The 23,032-nt window shown below is 39.4% G+C and overlaps 1 protein-coding gene across 1 annotated transcript; it reads left to right on the top strand.

Moving 5' to 3' along the window:
* The first annotated feature begins 384 nt into the window (after positions 1-384).
* Positions 385-6,446, top strand: cmklr2 (chemerin chemokine-like receptor 2). The gene is made up of 3 exons (XM_039679152.2): positions 385-532; positions 2,027-2,119; positions 5,235-6,446. Exon 3 carries the CDS (start codon positions 5,236-5,238, stop codon positions 6,304-6,306), a length of 1,071 nt encoding a protein of 356 aa, XP_039535086.1. The 5' UTR covers positions 385-532; positions 2,027-2,119; position 5,235; the 3' UTR covers positions 6,307-6,446.
* The last annotated feature ends 16,586 nt before the right edge of the window (positions 6,447-23,032 follow it).

Genomic DNA, 23,032 nt, shown 5'->3' with positions numbered 1-23,032 from the left:
CTTCAGGCCCAGTCACATGATCCTTCAGAAATCACTCTATGATGATTTGATGCTCAAGAAACATTTATGATTATATTAAATGATAATGAACGTTTTGCACTTTTTGATGAATAGGACGTTCAAAAGAACAGCATTTATTTGAAATAAAAATATTTTGTAACACAAATGTTTTACTGTCCCTTAAAATTTGTCCTTGTTGAATAAAAGTATTAATTTATATCAAAACAAAAAAGTACACAAACTTTAATAGATATGATGTGCTATAAAATTTGTTTTATAAGTTCGTCTGAGAGAGAGAGAGAGAGAGAGAGAGAGAGAGAGAGAGAGAGAGAGAGAGAGAGAGAGAGAGAGAGAGAGAGAGAGAGATCGCTCCAGTCAGTGCAGTGAGTCTTCAGTGTTTATCTCGCATCCTTCACCAAACGACACACTTTACACGGCTTTTAAACCACTTTCAACAAATGGGACACACATCTGCCTAAACATTTGGGGGTTGGGACCTGCATAGCGAACAATATCTTCCACGACAAACAAGGTACGGCGACGTTTACACGTTATTTTTCTCTCTTGGTTAGTTTGACAAAACTGCCTTCACTAAAAGCATTAATGACACCTTACAATACGTTTCATTAGTTAACACCCATTGAACTAACAACGAGCAATACATTACAGAATTTATTCATCATTGTTCATGTTAGTTAAAAAATCCAGCCGTTCATTGTTTGTTCATGTTTAAAGTCCCCGTGAAATCAAAATTGAACCTATTTACTTTGTTAGCGCATATTACTAGTCTTGTGGTGAACAATTAATCCGTGCAAGTGAATATATATTTAAAAAATGTTTTACCTTAGTAATCTTTAATCAAAATCTGAAAAGTTACTTCCGGCCTGGAACGGTTTCTTTTTCTGATGACGTAGGCTTCACAGTTTGGGTGGGGAAACGCGTAACCACTCCCCTCAAACCGTTAGTTTACTATGAGCGAGAGATGGAGAGGAGGAGCGCTAGAGTAAAACCCTGCCCTCTGTTCAATATTCCGTTTCACTTGGAAATACGTCACAGCACTGGAGAAAAATCGTTTGCAACTTCCGGTTCACGGGGACTTTAAACAGTGCATTAAATAATGTTACAACCTTTAATATTGGGCCTAACTAAGATTAATAAATGATGTAGAAGTATTCTTAGTTAACGTTAACTATGTTAGTTAACTAATGATAACAAATTATTGAATAGTGTTATTCAGTAAACAGTGAATACTTCAGTCTACTTCAATGAACTGTTGTATAAAGAAGTGTTTTTCTTTGTTGCTGTAGGTTGAGCGATATGTTGCTTTGCATATTAAAAAGTGAAGTTCTAGATTCATTGCTGGTTTCTGGATTATTTAAATTGTCATATGGATGGTTTTCCAGAACTGAGAGTGAAATCTCTTTACAAATGTACAGACTTAAAGACTTACAAAGCTTTGTTTTGGTTCTAATTGAAACCAGTTTTATTCTTGAAGATCAGGCTATGCAAACACCTCTGGCCTCAGTGCTCAGGCGTTGGTGAATTCATTGGTGTGGCGAATCACAATATCATTCAGTTGTTGCTCATTCATCCATGCACTGTAGGGTTTTCAATGACAGCTCAGAACTAGCTTTCAAACTTTTTATGATGGGCTGATGTGTGTGTGTTGACCCCATCAGTCATGTTTAGTAAACTGATCACATTTCCAGAGAGACAGTGTTCATGCATCTCTCATTAAGGTCATAAAGTCCTCTGGTCGCACAGATGGAAAGATCCTGCTGTGAAACATTCCTGTTGAGTGAGAGGTTCGAGTTAGTGACAGATCTGAGGCATAAAAAGCCCTCTGTGTGTGTGTGTGTGCTGGCAAAAGCTCCTGACTGCACAGAGAAAACAAAAACACAGGAATGAGTTGATGAAGGAACGTGTGTGTGTGTGTATATGAGTGGGCCAGGCTTAGTCCATATCTCCTGTCGCTCTTTCTTCATCTCTCTAACCCTCTCTCTCTCTCTCTCTCTCTCAAAATCAGGGAAACACCCATAAGGGACAGCATTATCCTTTTGGCACGTTCACTGAGGAATATTTGCAGGGAGGAACTGATCCGTGAGCTGGACGCTGTCAGGTAATTCATTCTTCAACTCTGAAATGTCTTTAAATAGTGATAATAAATCTGGGATACATTTTGATCTGGACCCACTGAGAGAAAAATAGTATCATAATAACATATTCAATATTTCCATGAACCGAGTGTGACTGTTAGAACACATATTTGTGTATTTCTCAGTTATTTTTCATCTATGTGTCATTTTTGCCTCAGCCCTTTTAGATTCTTTAAAGGGATACTCCACTTTTTTTTTTGGTAAATAGGCTCATTTTAATGATAAGTCGAACCACGAACGCCGTTCATACAGTTCAGAAGTTCGCTGAATTTCATACAGTTCAGATCACTCAGCACGACGTTCGTGGTTCGACTTATCGAGACTATTTTCAAAGATGGCTCCTGTGTGTAAACACGAAGTGAACTGTTTTTATAAAGTATCTTCTTATTAAACGGTCTGTACACTTATAAAGTTCTCAATGCTTCGTTTTGCATGTATGGACCCTCATTATGTTACTGCGTTAGTGTGGGGCTATTTTGAGCCTTGTTAGTGGTATAAACTAGCGATTTCTTTTTACTTAGTCAATGCCCCCATTACTAGCATTATACGCTAAACAGTTTTTAGAGATAAAACTCTTTATTCGATTATCATGAAAAGAAATCTCAGAGAACGATTGACTAGGTACCGATGTTTTATTAGACCAAAGGTTCATTGTTCTCCTTTAAAATGCTAAAGAATTGAATATGAACTTGGTATGCAATACAATACAGTACACTGTCAATTACAGTATAGTAAAATAAATACATTTAGCATTAGTATTAGTAATGTTGTAGCAATCGAGAAAAACTGTAAAATGCTGAGTCAACTATAAGTAAAGCATTTGTTGATTGATTCCCTTGACATGTCTGTGATGCTATCCCAGAGTTAATGCTGTCACACACATCTGCCAAACAAATACAAATACATTTAGATTCATTTCCATATATAGTTTTCTGATGTAGTAACTTGTTCAGGAGCACATCTGGTGCCGCATTGCTCTTGTGAAGTGCTCCGCTACGAGTCCCACGAAACACAAGTCACGATAAAAGAGCTCAAGATGTGTAGAAGCAGGTTTGCTTCGGCATATGCGTTTTTACGTCACATTTGCTTTTGTTAACACTCTCATAGGCCCTGTTTACACTTGTATCAAGACACTTTCGAACACTTCTAGAGGTAGTTGAAAACACATTACACCGGATTGCTTTCGTAGTGTAAACACTCATGTGGTCGAATGTGTTCAAACAGCCTCTAAAGACTGTCTACTGACCTAATGACGTATAATGGGAAGAGCGATAGCCAGATGGGTTTAACCTTTGCCAGCTGGAGACCCAAGTTTGCTTTGATGATGAAACGCACCAAGCACAATGTTCTCTCTCCATTCCTGATTTCTAACACACACTTGCGGCATTCGGCTGGTCTCTCGGCTTCCAGAGCAGAAACTAAAGCTGATTCTCCACATGTTTCCGTCGTCTTCAGTCGCATTCTCATGTAAATAGCTTGAGCTTATTTTGTCCATTAGATCGAAAGATCTGAAAAAGCCGGCCATTGACCCTCCCTTCAAAGAAATCAGGACAAAAGTAGTTGAAAGTGGACTGAAGAGAGCGATTAAAACATTAGGTGTGAACGGGAATGTTTCTTTCGTCTACTTGTGATTGCGATCCGATCTCAATACCATTGTAAACAGGGTCGCATTGATCAGTCTTCAGCTCCACGATTTAAAGGAACCGTATGTAAGAAATGCATTTCAATTAATCATAAAATGGCCCTGATATGTCACTAGACATTAAGAAATCATGTTTATTTCAAACACTTATATCACTGACGACAGTACCAGGTTTGGCCACAATCTTACATACGGTTCCTTTAATATTATTAAGTAATATAAAAATATCAATATTATGGTTTTTCAATTATCTTGGGTTTTCTGTTCGCTTGAACATCCTAAGTAGCTTGACACAGCAACCAATGGTGTGAGATGGGGGCGTGGCTATCTCACAGCAACCAGTGGTGTGAGATGGGGTGTGGCTATTTCACAGCAACCAATGGTGTGAGATGGAGGCGTGGCTATCTCACAGCAACCAGTGGTGTGAGATGGGGGTGGGGCTATTTCACAGCAACCAGTGGTGTGAGATGGGGGTGGGGCTATTTCACAGCAACCAATGGTGTGAGATGGGGGTGGGGCTATTTCACAGCAACCAATGGTGTGAGATGGGGGCGTGGCTATCTCACAGCAACCAATGGTGTGAGATGGGGCGTGGCTATCTCACAGCAACCAATGGTGTGAGATGGAGGCGTGGCTATCTCACAGCAACCAGTGGTGTGAGATGGGGGTGGGGCTATTTCACAGCAACTAATGGTGTGAGATGGGGGTGGGGCTATTTCACAGCAACCAATGGTGTGAGATAGGGGCGTGGCTATCTCACAGCAACCAATGGTGTGAGATGGAGGCGTGGCTATCTCACAGCAACCAGTGGTGTGAGATGGGGGTGGGGCTATTTCACAGCAACCAGTGGTGTGAGATGGGGGCGTGGCTATCTCACAGCAACCAGTGGTGTGAGATGGGGGTGGGGCTATTTCACAGCAACCAATGGTGTGAGATGGGGGCGTGGCTATCTCACAGCAACCAATGGTGTGAGATGGAGGCGTGGCTATCTCACAGCAACCAATGGTGTGAGATGGGGGTGTCGCTATTTCACAGCAACCAGTGGTGTGAGATGGGGGTGTGGCTATCACACAGCAACCAATGGTGTGAGATGGGGGTGTGGCTATTTCACAGCAACCAGTGGTGTGAGATGGGGGTGTGGCTATCTCACAGCAACCAATGGTGTGAAATGGGGCGTGGCTATCTCACAGCAACCAGTGGTGTGAAATGGGGGCGTTGCTATCACACAGCAACCAATGGTGTGAGTTAGGGGCATGACTATTTGTCACAGACCAATGGCAGATTGGGGGATTGTTCTGGGAAAAATTGTTTGATAATATTTGCAATTCCACTTGGTGACTAGTGAAAATTCATCGCCTTTAAGCAATTCACACTCCTTTTAATCTAAGTAAAAGTCAATTGACAATAAAGTGATTTTTCTCTCATTTTGCCTTTAGGATGTTGACCCAAGAAGACATGGACTATGAAAACCTCACTTACGAATACTCGGACTTTGGCTACGTAGAGGAGACCAAAGCTGATGGCTACACTCAGAGAGAGGCTCTTCACATCATCTCCGTGATCATCTACAGCCTGGCGTTTACTCTGGGCGTAATTGGGAATGGCCTGGTGATCTGGGTGACCGCGCTCAAAAGCAAAAGGACCGTAAACAGCGTATGGCTGCAGAATCTGGCCATTGCCGACTTCGTGTTTGTGCTTTTCCTTCCGTTCTCCATCGACTACGTGCTGCGAGACTTTCACTGGCTCTTTGGGAAGACCATGTGCAAGCTGAACTCGTTCGTGTGCACCACGAACATGTACGCCAGCGTGTTGTTCCTCACCGTACTGAGTTTGGATCGCTACATCTCACTGGTCCACCTCAACTGGTCGGAAAGGTATCGTAACGTCCGGCGGGCCTGGTGGGTGTGTGCGCTGATCTGGATCATATCTTTCTGTTTGAGCTGTCCGGCCCTGGTATTCCGTGACGTAATCCAACATGACGGGAAGGTCGTGTGTTTTAATAACTTTCACAACGAGAGCATGCACATGGTAGCGGTGAGACACATTGCACTCGTGTCTCTGCGAACCACCGTGGGCTTTCTGCTTCCGTTCGCCACCATCACCGTAAGCGGCGTGTTGCTCGCCATCAAGATGCGCCAGTCCAACTCGTTGCGCTTGACCAGCTTCTCCAGGACCGTCTCCGCTGTGATCCTCGCGTTCTTCTTGTGTTGGGTGCCCTTCCACACCTTCAGCCTGATGGAGCTGAGCATGCACCACAGCACATACCTTCACTCCGTGCTCATGGTGGGCTTCCCGCTCGCCACCAGCCTGGCCTTCTTCAACAGCTGCGTCAACCCCATTCTCTACGTACTGCTCACCAAGAAAGTGCGTAAACTGGTGAGGAGGTCGTTGTTCAACTTCACCAAGAACTCTCTGAGAGAGCTGAGTCAGTCTGTGTCCGCCACCGAGTTAGACTCGGCACTGGTCAGCTATTCTCCTGAAGAGCCCATGGCCAACTCCTCCATCTGACGGGCTGCAGTCCCGACTCAAGAAAGCCCTAGAGCTCCAACTGGACTGAAAATAGATACTGGCTTTTAAAGGTGCAGTAAGACCAATGTTACTCGCAATGGCTATGTTTACATGCACACCTTGTGTTGAATTCATTTCCTATTGACGAATCTGAATGTAGTGTTTACATGAACGCTGAACGTGATCAGGTTTATATCGGGTCTCGTTTATATGTCACAAGCTTTCCGCATCCGCTCACTGTACAAATAAATATTGAGTTTCCCGGTGTTTGTGCATAATAACCATTCTCCTACATTGGTTTATTTGTTTTAAACAGCAGATTTAATGTCCGTCTCTAATCATGATTTGGAGACAATAAGCATATGAACAGTTGTGCCGCTGCTTATATTTATCATCACGCAGTAAAAATGGCCAAAGCCAGTCGTCTGTGGATGAGAATAGGAAACAAGGACTGGTGGGACGTTGTCCTGCTCCACTTCACAGAGTTAAAGGAGAAGTTTGGAATGACGGGACACTCGTTTATATGACACTTTATTCAACAGGAACAACAGCTCGTTCCTCACGACATACGTCATCACGCTATTTCAACGTCATTGCACATGCGTCATTTCAGTTTTGGTTTTCAATCCGATCAAGTGTTAACATGTCCTCTCGATCTGATTAGAAAAGGAATGAACCACCTCTTTTAATCTGATCGAAATTTTCGGTTAAGGTGTTTACATGAAGGGTTTCAGTCCGATTGACCCGTCAGTATGATTACTAATGGATTATTTGGTTGCATATAAATGTAGCCAATGTAAGCTCTGCAACCATTTTCCGGCTTTCATTCTTTGGTGACTCCAGTGATAGAAAGCTTTTCGTAAGATAAACTCATGTTTTAAAGCTATTGCCTGATCATAACCCATGATATTTCTCTAAGCTTTTCTCTTTTTTGTAATGTCTCTCAGCCTCAGCTGTCAGTCTTTCTTCTAATCTCCCTCTTGCTCACTCTCTCTCCTTCCCAATCATGAGTGGACACGTCCCTTACATCTTATTGGCTAACTCTCTCTCCTCCCCCATCATGAGTGGACACACCCCCTACTTCTGATTGGCTCACTCTCTCTCCTCCCCCATCATGAGTGGACATGCCCCCTACTGCTGATTGGCTCACTCTCTCTCCTCCTCCATCATGAGTGGACACGCCCCCTACTGCTGATTGGCTCACTCTCTCTCCTCCTCCATCATGAGTGGACACGCCCCCTACTGCTGATTGGCTCACTCTCTCTCTTCCATCATGAGTGGACACGCACCCTACTGCTGATTGGCTCACTCTCTCTCCTCCTCCATCATGAGTGGACACGCCCCCTACTGCTGATTGGCTCACTCTCTCTCCTCCTCCATCATGAGTGGACACGCCCCCTACTGCTGATTGGCTCACTCTCTCTCTTCCATCATGAGTGGACACGCACCCTACTGCTAATTGGCTCACTCTCTCTCCTCCTCCATCATGAGTGGACACGCCCCCTACTGCTGATTGGCTCACTCTCTCTCTTCCATCATGAGTGGACACGCACCCTACTGCTGATTGGCTCACTCTCTCCTCCTCCATCATGAGTGGACACGCCTCCTACTGCTGATTGGCTCTCTCTCCTCCTCCATCATGAGTGGACACGACCCCTACTGCTGATTGGCTCACTCTCTCTCCTCCATCATGAGTGGACACGATCCCTATTGCTGATTGGCTCACTCTCTCTCCTCCCCCATCATGAGTGGACACGCCCCCTACTGCTGATTGTCTCACTCTCTCCTCCCCCATCATGAGTGGACACGCCCCCTACTGCTGATTTCTCACTCTCTCTCCTCCCCTATAATGAGTGGACACGCCCCCTACTGCTAATTGGCTCACTCTCTCTCCTCCCCTATAATGAGTGGACACGCCCCCTACTGCTAATTGGCTCACTCTCTCTCCTCCCCCATCATGAGTGGACATGCCCCCTACTGCTGATTGGCTCACTCTCTCTCCCCCCCCCCATCATGAGTGAACACGCCCCCTACTTCTGATTGGCTCACTCTCTCTCCTCCCCCATCATGAATGAACACGCCCCCTACTGCTGATTGGCTCACTCTCTCTCCTCCCCCATCATGAGTGAACACGCCCCCTACTTCTGATTGGCTCACTCTCTCTCCTCCCCCATCATGAATGAACACGCCCCCTACTGCTGATTGGCTCACTCTCTCTCCTCCCCCAACATGAGTGGACACGCCCCCTAAATCACTTACTGCACCTTTAAAACTAATGCAGTACATAACCGTAAATATGTATTTAATGCATCATCTCTTTTATATTTAGTACCAATACAGTAGTCAACATCTGAAGTGGATTAAAACCTTTCATCAAAGTTATACATGAAATTTGAATAATACCCGTTCTTGTTTTAGGACAACTTTTATAAACTTTTTTTGATCCACTTCAAATGTTGACTACTGTATATATAAAGAGTTGAGTATAGAGTGTATAAGTGCATCTTGTGTAATGCGGCATCTGGGTTCTATATAGAACGTTAAAGGGTTCCGTCATGCACTTCACATATAGAACCTTTTAGGAGGTCCCATCAGGGATCATGTTATGGATTAGCTTTTAATTTATACATTTTTATTTTAAATACGTTTTATAAATCAAGTAGCTCATAAACACACTAGAATTTTTTTTAAATAACCCGTTAAACATGTAAGTATTATGCAATCATCTTTTTATATATTTTTTGGCGTACAGTGTTCTTCAAAGTTGAGTCAAGTGCCCTAGAGTTCTATATAGAACCATGACTGAACATTATTTTCTAAGAGTGTAAAATTGAATGAAATTTCAGGTCATTTTACATATTATACTATTGTGTCATTTGGATGCACACTGTAACAGAATTAATAAAGTTACTAATAAATTGCTCTTTCTAATGTTTTAGAATTATTCTGCTTTATAAGTTATTAGATAAAAGCTCTACAACTTTAAAGTAACAACTTTTGTGCTATAATGTTGATTATAAAAAAGAAAATCTGGGTTACTGAAGAACTTCTATTGGAAGTGAGCAGACTCTTCCAATGGTAGTGTCACATTGTGATGAATTGCAAGACGCAGGATTAGGAAAAATATCATTAATCTTTAAAAGGTCTTTAATAATAAATTCAAAAAGGAAAAATGCAGAAGAATGCCAGGAATAAAAGCATACCACATAGATGAGACCAAACAAAGAACTGGGGAAACTAAGGGCTTAAATGCACTGTAAAAAAATATGTTCATGATTTTTTCTTTTGTCAAATCAACTTAGATGATTCTTGTAGTTCAGATAACATAATATGTTGAGTTTCTAGTGATTAAATTCATCTCCTTCATTGTATTAACTAAATTTTTCAATTTCAATGAACCTAAACTTTTAAGGCAACCAGGTTACTTATTTTTTTAAGTTAAACCAAAAATATTTTTTTAGTGTAGAGACATAATGATTGACCGATGAATGTAAATGATAACTAAAGGAACTATCTAGGGATTAATCAAGACTAAGGCTATGTTTACACGTGGCCGGCTATGATCATAAACAGACATTTCACCCTCTCCGTTTTCCAAAAATAACATCCTGCACACCCGTCTGTTTCAGAAAAGAGTTCGTTTACACGATCCCGTGAATATATGCGGCCACGGGCATGCCAAACCTGTAGGTGGCAGTGTAACGAGAAGCTCAAGCCCACGTCAGGCTAAACTGACCTGGAGACAGTGAGAAATGTATGGAAACAAAAGGGCAACTAAACTCGGCATAATCCTGACAGCTATATTGAATGTTAACTTTTTTTATTGTGAAGCTCAAATGCTCGCCTTGCTCTGTTCTGTGATGCGCATTCGCGATTCTCCTCAAAATGAACGAATCTTTTTCCGAGTCAACTTGTTCATTTCAATCGTTAAATGAACCAAATGACACAAAAAAAGATTTGTTCATTTTGATGAAAGAATTCGAAAAGGAGAGTCACAAACACGCATCACAGAACAGAGCAAGGCGAGCATTTGAGCTTATAAAAATTAAACTGTTTAAGTTTATTTAAAATGTATTAAATGAGTGATCGTTTCGCTTGATAAGACCCTTATTCATCGTCTGGAGTCATTTAAAGCCCTTTGAAGCTGCACTGAAACTCTCATTAGGACCTTGAACCGTTTGGTTCACATTGAAGTCCATTATATGGAGAAAATCCTGGAATGTTTTCATCAAAAACCTTCATTTCTTTTCGACTGAAGAAAGAAAGACATGGACATCTTGGATGACATGGGGGTGAGTAAATTATCAGCAAAAGTTTTTTTTAAAAGTGAACTACTATCGCAGTGTTGCTCTTAAAGCAGCTCGGACATGCATTAGGCTTTCTAACCGGTCTGTGAAACTAGTGTATTATAGGACCGCTCACATTGTTACCACATGTGTGTATCATGACTGACTCATCAAAGCTCAGAATGAGAGGGAACGCAGAAAACATCTGTGAGTCAAATATTCTTGAAATATGCTGTATAAAAGTCACAAAAAAAGGAAAAAGGAGAGCACAGGGCTGGAAGCCTTTATCCAATTGACTTACTACACAGATTTTGCTGAAGTGTTCCTCTCAAGAGCACCGTAGTAGGCAAAGGCTATAGGTGTCCATTGATATAATAAGAGCTTCTCTGGTGAAAGATTTGACAGAATTTACAGCACATGGGCCTAAAAAGTGCTGCGTCAGTTTTAACAAGCTTCGGGATTACTGATGATTTACTGTTGTTTGTGAGTTTCAATAGATTTATCAAATGCAGGTTATTTTAACCCTTTAAGTGACTATATTTTCTTGAGAGGAATACCTAACTTAACTCAAAGTGATCTGGTTGAGGTACGTTATGCCAAAAGAAATCCTCTAGATGTCACAGTGTCAATCAACAGCACTTTTAAAACACTTCTTCTAACATTATAAACAAATAAATCACCCCAGCCATGTGAACTGATTTTTTGTGAAACTTTGCAAGCTAAGCATTTTTTTTTTACATATTACACTGTAAGAGCCTTAACTTTACAAAATGATGTTATTTGGTGCTATGAAAAACTTAATTTTCATAATTTTTCAAAAACATGCTCAACCAAACGGTTGATTTGGCATATAACGGTTAACGATCAGCCCCCTTTTTGAGAATGGACATTACAATGCACTATTAAAACTTGGTTGTAATTCAGGTATGCTTTGGAATAAAGACATGGGTTTAGTCTTGTTTTGAAGGAAACTCTCTGCAGATTATTGCTGAAGTAAAAGCACTTCAAAAAGTCATGGAAGTTTTAAATTTACATTACTGTACTAAATATTTTTCTTTTATACAAAATATATATTTTACAAAATATTTCTTCCTATAAAATTAAAATCAAAGCCATATATCTAACCAAGTTGTGTTCCAAATTTGAAGTTGATATCACAAAAATTGAAGTTCCCATGAGATGTTGTTTAGGCGTAATACCAAAAATGACATTGAATTTAATTGTATTTTTTCTGCTGTAACAAATTAATAAATTTCTGTCCAAATATCACTTCTGTTACAAAATATGGACCCTTGAGATTTTCTGACAATGTGTTTTGTCAAGATTAGAAAAGGTTTTGATCATAAATTATGATGGACAATGAAAAATTATGGCAAAGTATGTGTATGAATTCCGGTACCATTACCATTAAGTGACATCTCAACCATTTGGTAGAGGCTGATATTTAAAAAAAATATGGGATGTGTTGAAAAAAATACATTGAATGTGGTTACTAGCGACATAAGAAGATAAGAAATGCAAACAAAGGATTTTAATCTCAAAGGATTTTAAAACTGGAACCTTAAAGATTCTTGAACACTCCCCTGTCTTCCATTGGCTGGTCAAACATATAGTCCCGCCCCCAAACAGAATAAACGGGAGAAAGTAGCACACTTTTAAAATTGAAACGACAAAACGTTTGAGTTCATTCCTGTCAGGCTAAATTTGGTTTTATTTGAAAAGATGAATTGTGGGGTTCCTCTTTGTTTGTCGCTGTTACACAATCATGCGATCTTTGACAGATTTAAAAGAAGGAAGAAAAATAGCCAACAGACACAAGGCCAAGGAGTGATGCTTGAAATAGTATGGAAGGCACGAAGTGCAATCACAGAGACTCTCCCGTGCATAAACACAACATGCAAACTGTGTTTTGCATTCTACAAAAGAGCCACCAAGTATTTCAACCACATGTGGCGACAACATTTACATCTGTGTAGAGTTTACACCTCGTCACGCAGAGAGCGTGTGTATGTAGGTCAAAGAGGGAACTCGTTTTTTTCATCTTTAAGCTAAAGTGTCGTTTTATAAGCCTATCTATTGGATAAAGGATTGGCATTGGGCTGCCTGAGACACGCTCAACAAGGTTAGCAACTAATAAATTACTAATAAGTTGAGACAGATGCTTCGGGGTAAGATGGGCCAGTGCTATTGTTTAGAATCATGCAAAATTGTATGTAAATTCAAAGTTTGTGTGTTGCTTTTAAAAGCTGTAAAAGCAAAGCGTCCACACAGTTGATGTCAGGCTGAAGGAGAAGAGACAGACACTGCAGACGGTCGATCCAAACGCCGGAAATACCATTCGATTGGCTTGATTGAAATCTGGCGATAAAATTAAGGCCAGATTTCTGAGCTGCAAACCAAAGCAACGTTTTTCCTAAGAGACGTATGAGCCAACGGAGAACTTGTGGAAAATACATGAGGGAACAACAGCGAGACGGATGAACAAATATTGAGAGTTCAGAAATATAACAGCTTTGACTCTTACATACACTGTATAAGTGATCGGTTGACTTAACTTAAAAAAAAAACGTGAGGAAACCTGTTGCCTTAAAATGATCAAGTAAATATGCATGCATAATTTATTAATTATTAATAAATAATTTATTAATTATATACATAATTATTTAAATAATTTATTAATTTATTAATTATTAATAATTTATTAATAATAATGCATTATTGAAAAAAATAAGGTATGTGGAATTTTCAAGTTCACTTAACTTAATTTTTTCAATTTCATGAATCTTATTTACTTAATAATTTTGAGGCAATTTTTAATAAAGTTACCTTTTACAGCGAACATGGCCTAAATAAAATAAGTAGAAAACGTTAATTGTCAAGCCCGAGAGGTCAACATTAACATAAATATTGTATTGTCCATTTTATTGTCTAATTCATTTATGTATGAGGTCTGAAATTTGTACAAATCTGTAACCAAACTTTGCAATTAGGTTGTTTGGTGGTTTGTGTTTATTCATACACTTATATTTCCCAAAACTTAAAGCATTGAGTGAATAAAATTGTTGTTTGTTATACTTTGTTGAATGGTTTAGCTTGACGTAACCTTTTTTTAATACATTTTTTTTGTACATTTTTTACATTACTTTAATCTCCCCTAAGAAATTACAGGAGAAACGTCTGAAATGCCATTGAAACAAGTAAGTCTCCTGAGAGTTTCTCTGGGCAGAGTTTGAGGCTCATAGAAGACCATAGACTGGCATTATGCAAATGAGTTACATTGTTAGTTGTGTAATGGGAAGTGAGACTGGAATTGCTAATGACTGTTTTCAGAATCACTTCTTTCTTTGGGAGAGCAACTCCTCTGCTCTGGGCTATTCAAACATTTTGCAGACCTTTTACATTCAGCCTGACATTATGATCTGAGTAAAGATCCGTGAGATACTAAAGCATGAATATCATGATGACGCTCGAGTATTTTCAAATTGCTTATACACAATCAGTGTTGGGTAAGTTACTCTAAAAAAGTAATTAATTACTAGTTACTAATTACCTCTTCAACAGTGTAATTAGATTACTGCACAAATTACTCTCTCTAAAAAGTATTTAATTACTTTTAATTACTAATTACTTTCACTATCCCATTTCAATCTCAACCAGCTGAATAATACAAGAATAGACATGAATCTGTTTTAATTCTTTCAAATAAATACTATAAAATTGCATGAATTATCCTTAAACTGACCAAGGTGGAGAAGGTTACGTTATAAAAACATACTTTTTAGCATCAGACAATACATTTTGATGTTAAACCCACTATTGTTTTATATCTGATCTCATGACATCACACTTTTTTCATACATATTTTACAAAAATTCATACGAATTTGTACGAGTGCCATTTAGACACCTCATAAAATGCATACGGATCGCTGTGAGATCGGATTTATCTATACACAGTATTTACCTCACACCAGAAGTAACTGTAATTAAATTACAGATAAATGAAGAGTAATCCCTTACTTTACATTTTCAAGGGAAAAGTAATTAAATTACAGTAATCTCTAAAAAATCTAAAAGTTCTCACACGCACACAACATGCAAACATCAGACATCTCTTGTGAAACAAACACATCATTCAAAACTATTTTAACTCTTCCAAAAGTTGTGTTTCTGCATAGTAACTCTACACACACAAATCAAATGATTATCCACACGCACGCCAAACACACAGATAGTGTGAAACACACTTTTGCTTGTTCAGAGTGCAGTGGAGTACAACAGTTTGTCATACGTACATGTATGTGCACAAATACACTGTATATACAGTATGCATATGTATACATATAAACTACAGTATCTATATGAAGAGTTCAGATGCAAAAGCCTCTAAATGCCATTTGAAATTTTCTTCTTTTCAAACTTGTATATTTAAGTTCAGTAATTTCACTTAAATAACAATTAATAGGTAATTATCATTGCCATTTAAGTGAAATCACTGAACTTAAATATACAAGCTTGATAAAAATGACCATTCTAGAAGAAAATTTCAAATGGCACTTACTTAGAGGCTTTTGCATCTGAACTCTTCATATGCACAATTGAGGAATATTACAGTTATTGAGCCGAACTGAAGTGACTTGAGCTGAATATTGACTCTAGCGGCTTGTTGGCCAAGACGGTTCTCAGGCGATTTCATTCTCAGGCAGGTCAGAGCCCATACATTCGGACTCAGATTCTGCCTCAAAAATGAGTTACGGAAATATGAAAGAGCCAAAGATGTTCAAAAGAAACGTTTCTTTGAACTAAACCTCTTTTTCGTGTTGATATTTGAGCATCGTGCGCCGTGGGTGGCGGCGACCCCATGACCTCCAGCAATGGTAATGACTTCAACATGAAGGCTTCTGCGCGTGGCGCGGGTCTAATCTGTGTTAACATCTCCGCCGTGGGATTCCCTGCGGGCCGACGGCGGGATCTGAGGAAACACCCTGTCCCAAATCTTCATCGCTTTACAAATAAAGCATGGCATCAGTTAACCATCATGATGAAGCGTGCTGTATTTGGACACTATTATGACTGATCTGATACTGCTAAAACATGGGAGTAGCTGGCTTAACTCTGTAAGGGTGCAGCGTTGCGTATGTATGATTCACTGCTATGGGGATAACTGCAGTTTTCCCCTCCAGTGAATGTCTTAGGGTGAGGTTGTTTTTGATAGATGCATAAAGACAAGAAAAAAGAACAGGCTATTGAACTGATCTTTGTCATCATATGCTGTCAGGGTTTCTGCCACCTCTATGTCTGGTTTAGTGACAGAGATCTGACATTCCCGGTTTGTCATGTGTTTGTGTTGTTGTGAGCACTTGGCTTGTCATGTGTTTCCTTGTGCCATGTGCTCTCCTGTCTATTGTCTAGCCCCGCCCATCTTATCTCATTATTGATTCATTTCCCCCACCTGCCTGCCTCGTTACCCTCTTGAACGCTCGCGGGTGAAAATGTACAAATATTTTATCGGATGTGCCTTTCGTTTACACGGCAACGGCATTTTGGGGGCTTAAAAACGCAAAAAAAGTGAAACCACCCTCCAGACGCTCTGCCGTCGCGTTCCCGTGTAAAGGCCTGTTCACACCGGGACGAATTTTGCGCGTGTTATTCGCCGACATTTAACGCCTTCTGACTCGTGACGCCTCGTGAAAGGGCGCCAATGTGAGTGTGCACACCAACGCGTAAAAGCGCCATTTTTCAAAAAACACCTCAGGTCCATTTTTTCAGTTCAAAAACTATCCAACCAATAAGATTGGCGCTTTTGCTCACGTGTCTGGAGCTTCTGAAGTTACAGTAAAACACAACTTATTGATTCATTTCCCCCACCTGCCTGCCCCGTTACCCTCCTATGTTTGTTCCAGGCCTGTTTACACGAGAGCGCTCGCGGGTGAAAGCGTAAAAATATTTTGTCGGATGTGCCTTTCGTTTACACGGCGACGGCGTTTTGGGGGCTTAAAAACGCAAAAAAGTGAAACCACCCTCCAGAGTGAAAATCTTAAAGTCGCTCCGCCGTCGTGTTCCCGTGTAAAGGCCTGTTCACACCGGGACGAATTTTGTGCGCGTCATTCGCCGACATTTAACGCCTGAGGCCTCATGTATAAAACTTTGCGTAGATTTCCTCCTTAAAGTTTGCGTACGCACATAGGGCAGAATTTGCGTACGTTTTCAGATTTATAAAAAAAAAATTATAAAACCGTACGTACGCCAGAACCTGCGCAAAATTCACTTTATAAATCCCAGTCAGCGGGAGATTATGCGCACGTGCGTCTCCTCCCCGAAATAACCATATATGGAGATTACAACGCCTAGTTTTCTTATGCATATCCTCATCCGCATATCATTTGCATATGATTATTTATCCACGTGATACCATATTTAACGGTAAGACGTTAGTTAAATATGAAATGCGGATGTGCCGTCACATTATTACAAACATATGTTTTTTAGTAGCCTATCCTTGCCTTGTTTTTGAATAAATAAATCAAATAGTGTTAAATACATTTCATCTTTTCCACTGGCCAAATAGTATTTTTAATTGATTTATATTTTAATGGAAACAGATAGATCTTGTTGTGCATTATTTGCACGAAACCATTTTTTTTCAGGCAATCTGCAGTTAAAACATTTAAACACAGCATGCCAGAGGAAAAATGTTCAAAAGCATTTCATCCACAAGAAATAGATCTATTTCTATTTATTGAATATAGCCTACATTTTTTTGCGACTTCTCAGTAATGATTTCATGTAGGCTAGTTTAAGAGTTTAACTCCATTAATGAGAATGGCATATTTAACCTAAATGTTTATATCAGAAGTAAAACATAGTTTAAATCGTTCTTTTATCTATTTAAACTGTTAATGTGAACATGTACTGTATTTATGATTAGGACTCATAATGAAGATTTACGGTTTTACTCCATCTGCCGTTAGATTATAGGCTATATGTGCGTCAGTTTCACTAAACGGCCCAACGTGCTCATGGCGCAGACATTTAAGAAGGGATGGATGTTTGCTTCAAGTGATGATAGGTTTGTGAAATTATATATTTAATTATATTTCTGTAGATGTATAATTTTCTTTAGATTATCTGTCTAATAATGACCAAAAATACATTTAACTCCAGCTGACCATCGGTGTCGCCAAAACACATACTCTTAAAAGAGTGCGTACGCACGGTCAAGAGCATCCTTACGGTGCGCACTTATTTACGCCAAGTTTATTTTTTATAAATCCCGATATGTGCGTGGAAAAATGCGTACGCATATTTCTTTGCCCATTTTGTGCGTACGCAACGTTTATACATCAGGCCCCTTGTGACTAAACAAAGGGCGCCAATGTGAGTGTGCACACCGACGCGTAAAACGCCACGTGTAAAAACGGCATTTAAAAAAAAAATGCCTCAGGTTCTATCCGACCAATGAGATTGGCGCTTTTGCTCACGTGTTTGGAGCTCCTGAAGTTACAGTAAAACACAACTTGGGGGCGCTCAAACACAAAACTGTCTTGCCGAACACACATACGCAACCGCGAAGAAGATATACGCCAAGTAGCGTCGCTGTCTACACAGCCAGGGAGAAATAAGACGAGGAAGATGCGAGGCAAGATGAATGTAGAGCTGCTGGTCTTGTTGATGTTAGAACATAAAGAACTATATAACAAACGCGACTACAAACATCTTGATAAAAGAGAACTGTTATGAGTGGTATTGCAGAGCAAATTGGCGCCATCTAATGTCAGGGAATGAATTTGCATGTTCACTCGGCTCATCGGCAGCGCAAATCGCTTGGGTGTGAACACAAAAAACGCGTTGAAAAACGCTGACGAATAACGCGCGCTAATATTCGTCCCGGTGTGTACGGGCCTTAAAGGGTAAAAACGGAAAAGACAGTGAATGTTGTACGCAGGCGCGTGAACTTGCCGTTTTTGTGTGGCAGTGCTCCATCGCCACCTAGCTGCCTGGAGTGCACACTACATTGAATTTCACACACTTTTGCGTCACCATATACACGCGGATTTCCCACCCAAAACGCTCGTCTAAACGCAGAATAAAAAGTGATAACCACTTTTGCGTTTTCTCTTCAGATCCTTGTAAACATAGCCTTAGTCTCCCTGTGTTTGCAGTCCTGTGCTGCTTTGTTGTCCATGTTCCTTGTGTTTCCTGATTTTTGTTTTCCCCATTAGGGAGTTTTGTTTGTAGTTTACTTAATTTTTACTACCCATTGTTTTTGCACTTGACTCCTCGCACCTTTAATGTACCCATTCCGAGACAAATGCACACTTTATCAAGTAAATTTACACAAAATATATAGTTTAATATCGTTTTTTAGTCCAAAAAGGCACCAGTCAGCTGGCTGAATTTCCCTGTGTGAGTCTGCCTTATATAACAGTGTTACTTCAGCGGGTCACACTTTATATACCCTTGGAAATAATAAAAGAATATAATTCCATTCAAACTGAATGTAATGTTTCCGGACACTTAAATAGCATGTAAAATCGCAAGAAAATAAAAAAATAGTATAATTTAAATGTATATTTAATGCATTAACTTAAGAGTGCTTTTTGACTCACTTCAGTTTAATTACTTCTATTGTCTTTGAAATATGGTTAAAGTTACAGATGAATGTACCGACAAACATTTCAGATAAACTAAAATATACTTTGATGCCATTTCTATTGACACTTGTGTCATGTATTTAAATACATTTGTAATGGTGAGGTTGCAATTGTAATAGTACAAATATAATATTGAATAACTCACTGTATATGGCAGTAACACTTTATTTTACAGTGTCCTTGTTTCATATGTTACTTACCATAGCAGTAAATTATGCATAATAAAATGCAACTAACCCTCAACCAAACCCTAATCCCTATAGTAAATAAGTATATACGCGGGTAATTATGACTCGGTACTTAAATGTATAATTACGCTATAACAATGACACCTTAAAATAAAGTGTATTGACTTATTTGCTTGTAATTATGCATAATTTACTGTTATTACTGCAGTAAGTACATGTAACAAGGACACTGTAAAATAAAGTGTCACTAAATATCTGTTTAAGGTTTGAAGTGCGTGCTTTCAGTACAAGTACACTTCTTTTCCAGACGGACGTACAAGTCTGTACTTGCAGTTGGATGGACACACACACACACACACACAGAGAGAGTTTTATCAGCGCTGTCGTCGATGAAGCGTGTCGTTGGTCAACTGGTTGAGGTCTTGTTGATGGAAACTCGAGGATGGCGGCATGAATCCCACAGTCTCACGGGAGTATTCCTCATGTTTACATTCCTCTGAGATGAGAGGACTAGTCTTCAAAAGAACAGTGTGTATTGTCACATTTTGGTGTGGCAAATTACAGGTCCTTTCAGCAAGTCTCTTCACATCTCTGAAGCCTGCACCGATGGAGAGACAATAGTGTTGTCAGCATGTTCAATGAGTGTTTACTGGACTGCAGATGTGAGTTTAAATTAAATGTTGAAAGTGGGGAAGAGTTCATGAATTCCCAGCTGTTGCATTGTAGATGAATAATACTGATAGGCTTTAGACACTTACTGTAGATCACACTGTAGAAAGATATAATATACACATCATTCTTTGTAAACCCTAGAAATGGTTGTGTGTGAAAATCCCATACTGTAAAAAAATATTCAAGATTTGTTATCACAACATGTTTTCTTTTGTCAAATCAACTTTATAATAATTTATTTAGTTGAGATAACTTATTATTTTCAGTTTCTGATGATTAAATGAATATCCTTCATTGTATTAACTCACTTTTTCCAGTTCAATCAACTTAACATTTTAAGGCAACCAGGTTACTTACTTTTTTAAGTTAAACCAACAATATTTTTTACAGTGCAGTAATCCCAACATTTTTTCTTTTGTCAAATCAACTTAAATAATTTATTTAGTTCAGATTACATATAATTTTGAGTTCCTGTTGATTAAATCATTCTCCTTCATTGTATTAACTCACTTTTTCCAGTTGAATCAACGTAAAATTTTAAGGCAACCAGGTTACTTCCTTTTTTAAGTTAAACCAACAATATTTTTTTCTGAGCAGACTCAGACACCAACAACCATGCCTCGCTCAAAATTGCTTAAATCCCCTTTCTTTCCCATTCTGACATTCAGTTTGGAGTTCAGGAGATTGTCTTGACCAGGACCACACCCCTGAATGCATTGAAGCAACTGCCATGTGATTGGTTGATTACATAATTGCATTAATGAGAAATTGTGTTCCTAATAATCCTTTGGCTGAGTGTATATTAAAGTGTAATGTATTCCTGTGATCAAAGCTGAATGTTCAGCATCATTACTCCAGTCTTCAGTGTCACATGATCCTTCATGATGATCTGATGCTCAAATATAAAAAATAAAAAGACTTTATTTTAAATTGTTAGTTTTTATTGTATATTTTAATAAATATAGCCCTGGTGAGCAGAAGAAATCTTAAATAAATAAATAAATAAATTCCAAACTTTTGACCGACTTTCTATCACAGAGCTGTCATTGAAAACTTGTTTTTTTAGAAAACTTGAAGTACTACAGAGCCCCTGAAGGGTCATGGTGATGGAAAAAAAAAGAAAAAATATATATATCAATGGTTTTGCAAGCACATGCCAACGTTATGCGTCACCCCGAGAAAACTGTTCTTTGCAAGTAAAGTTTCTCAGGGGAACTATCTCTCTTTCCATCACCATGTCCATTATGGATTACTTTTATTGTGCTTTTTGTGATTGTCAGAGCTTGACAGCACATTTCATAATGTAGAAAAGATCTTTTTGTGCATGAGGGTGAGTAGATAAGGACAGATGTTGTGTGTGACGTCGAGTGAGTAATGTCGTTGTTCTCGGCATGAAGGCCGTCAGTGTCGTGCGGGCGAAAGAACACGTCAGCGATAGCCACTTCACTTTGATTGCCCTACTGTAAATAAACCCCCGCAACATGATTCATGTCTTTAAAAGTATTACATGTTGTCAGTGTTTGGTTTCGTAATGTTTGTGCTGTCTTTTGAGAACGCTCTGCACAGGTTTTATTATCCACTAAATGATCTCTACCTTTCATGGTTCAGTCAACCCTGCATTGGCTGCCTATTAAACATTGTATACATTTTAAAATATTACTGATTACTTATAAAGCACTAAATGGTTTAGCTCCGCAGTACTAGTACTTCACGTCTATTGCGATCTCAAAACTCCGGCCAGTTGATAATACCAAGAATATCGAAATCGACTGCTGGTGGTAGATCCCTTTCCTATGTAGCACCAAAACTCTGGAACAATCTTCCTAACATTGTCCGGGAAGCAGACACACTCTGTCAGTTCAAATCTAGACTAAAAACACATCTCTTTGGCCTAGCATACACATAACACATTATAGACTTCCTAAATTCAAATTAGACAGTTTAGATCAGCCGGAAGTGGGAACACGTCCCGTAAATCCTGATGTACTTGGTACATCATAAGAAGGATGGCGTCTACGCTAATGTCAGTTTCTCTGTTTATCCCGAGGGACCCTCTATGGGGGACCTGTGTCTGGACCCATCCCGACTCATCCTTAAGTGCCGCCCTCATCGACACGACCTCAACATCTCGTCTCCAAACCGGCGTGATTACTTCGACTTCCAAACGGATGGAAATGGACAAATTCTCTTAAAGGAGTAGTTCACTTTTGAAAGAAATTAAGGTTTTTGATGAAAACATTCCAGGATTTTTCTCCATATAATGGACTTCAATGGGAACCAAACGGTTCAAGGTCCAAATGAGAGTTTCAGTGCAAACTGTTCAAAGGGCTTTAAACGACACCAGACGATGAATAAGGGTCTTATCATGCGAAACGATCGGTTATTTCAAAACTTATTCCAAAAATGTAACTTTTCTAAGGACAAATGCGAGCCTTTCTCCATTCTGTGAGGCGCGTTTGTAACGTCACGTATTACGTAATTATGTTCAAAAGGTCACGGGCGACGTAGCTGAAAGTACTGAGTCAGTGTTTACAAGTTGAACGCATAGGTTGAACGTGCAAACTAACTCAAACGCCGTTTACAAAAAAAGGAATTAAAAGGTAAAACAACGATGTCGGACGATTTTGATTCTGTACTTCCGGCTACGTCGCCCGTGACCTTTTGAACGTAATTACGTATTACGTGACTTTACAAACGCGCCTCAGACAATATAGCAAGGCTAGCATTTGTCCTTAGAAAAGTCACATTTTTGGAATAAGTTTTGAAATAAGCGATCGTTTCGCATGATACGACCCTTATTCATCGTCTGGTGTCGTTTAAGACATTTGAAGCTGCATCTGAAACTGTCTTTTGGACCTTAGACCGTTTGGACCCCATTGAAGTCCATTATATGGAGAAAAATCCTGGAATGTTTTCATCAAAAACCT

Source organism: Pimephales promelas, chromosome 7 (genome assembly GCF_988280905.1).
Source record: "Pimephales promelas chromosome 7, fPimPro1.hap1.1, whole genome shotgun sequence".
Lineage (NCBI taxonomy): Eukaryota > Metazoa > Chordata > Actinopteri > Cypriniformes > Leuciscidae > Pimephales > Pimephales promelas.
The sequence above is the reverse complement of the archived record's forward strand: the minus strand, read 5'-3'. Positions and strand labels throughout refer to the sequence as shown.

Bases quoted from the DNA above. Each gene is read 5' to 3' on its own strand.
- cmklr2 (XM_039679152.2), top strand. From the start codon at position 5,236: ATGTTGACCCAAGAAGACATGGACTATGAAAACCTCACTTACGAATAC.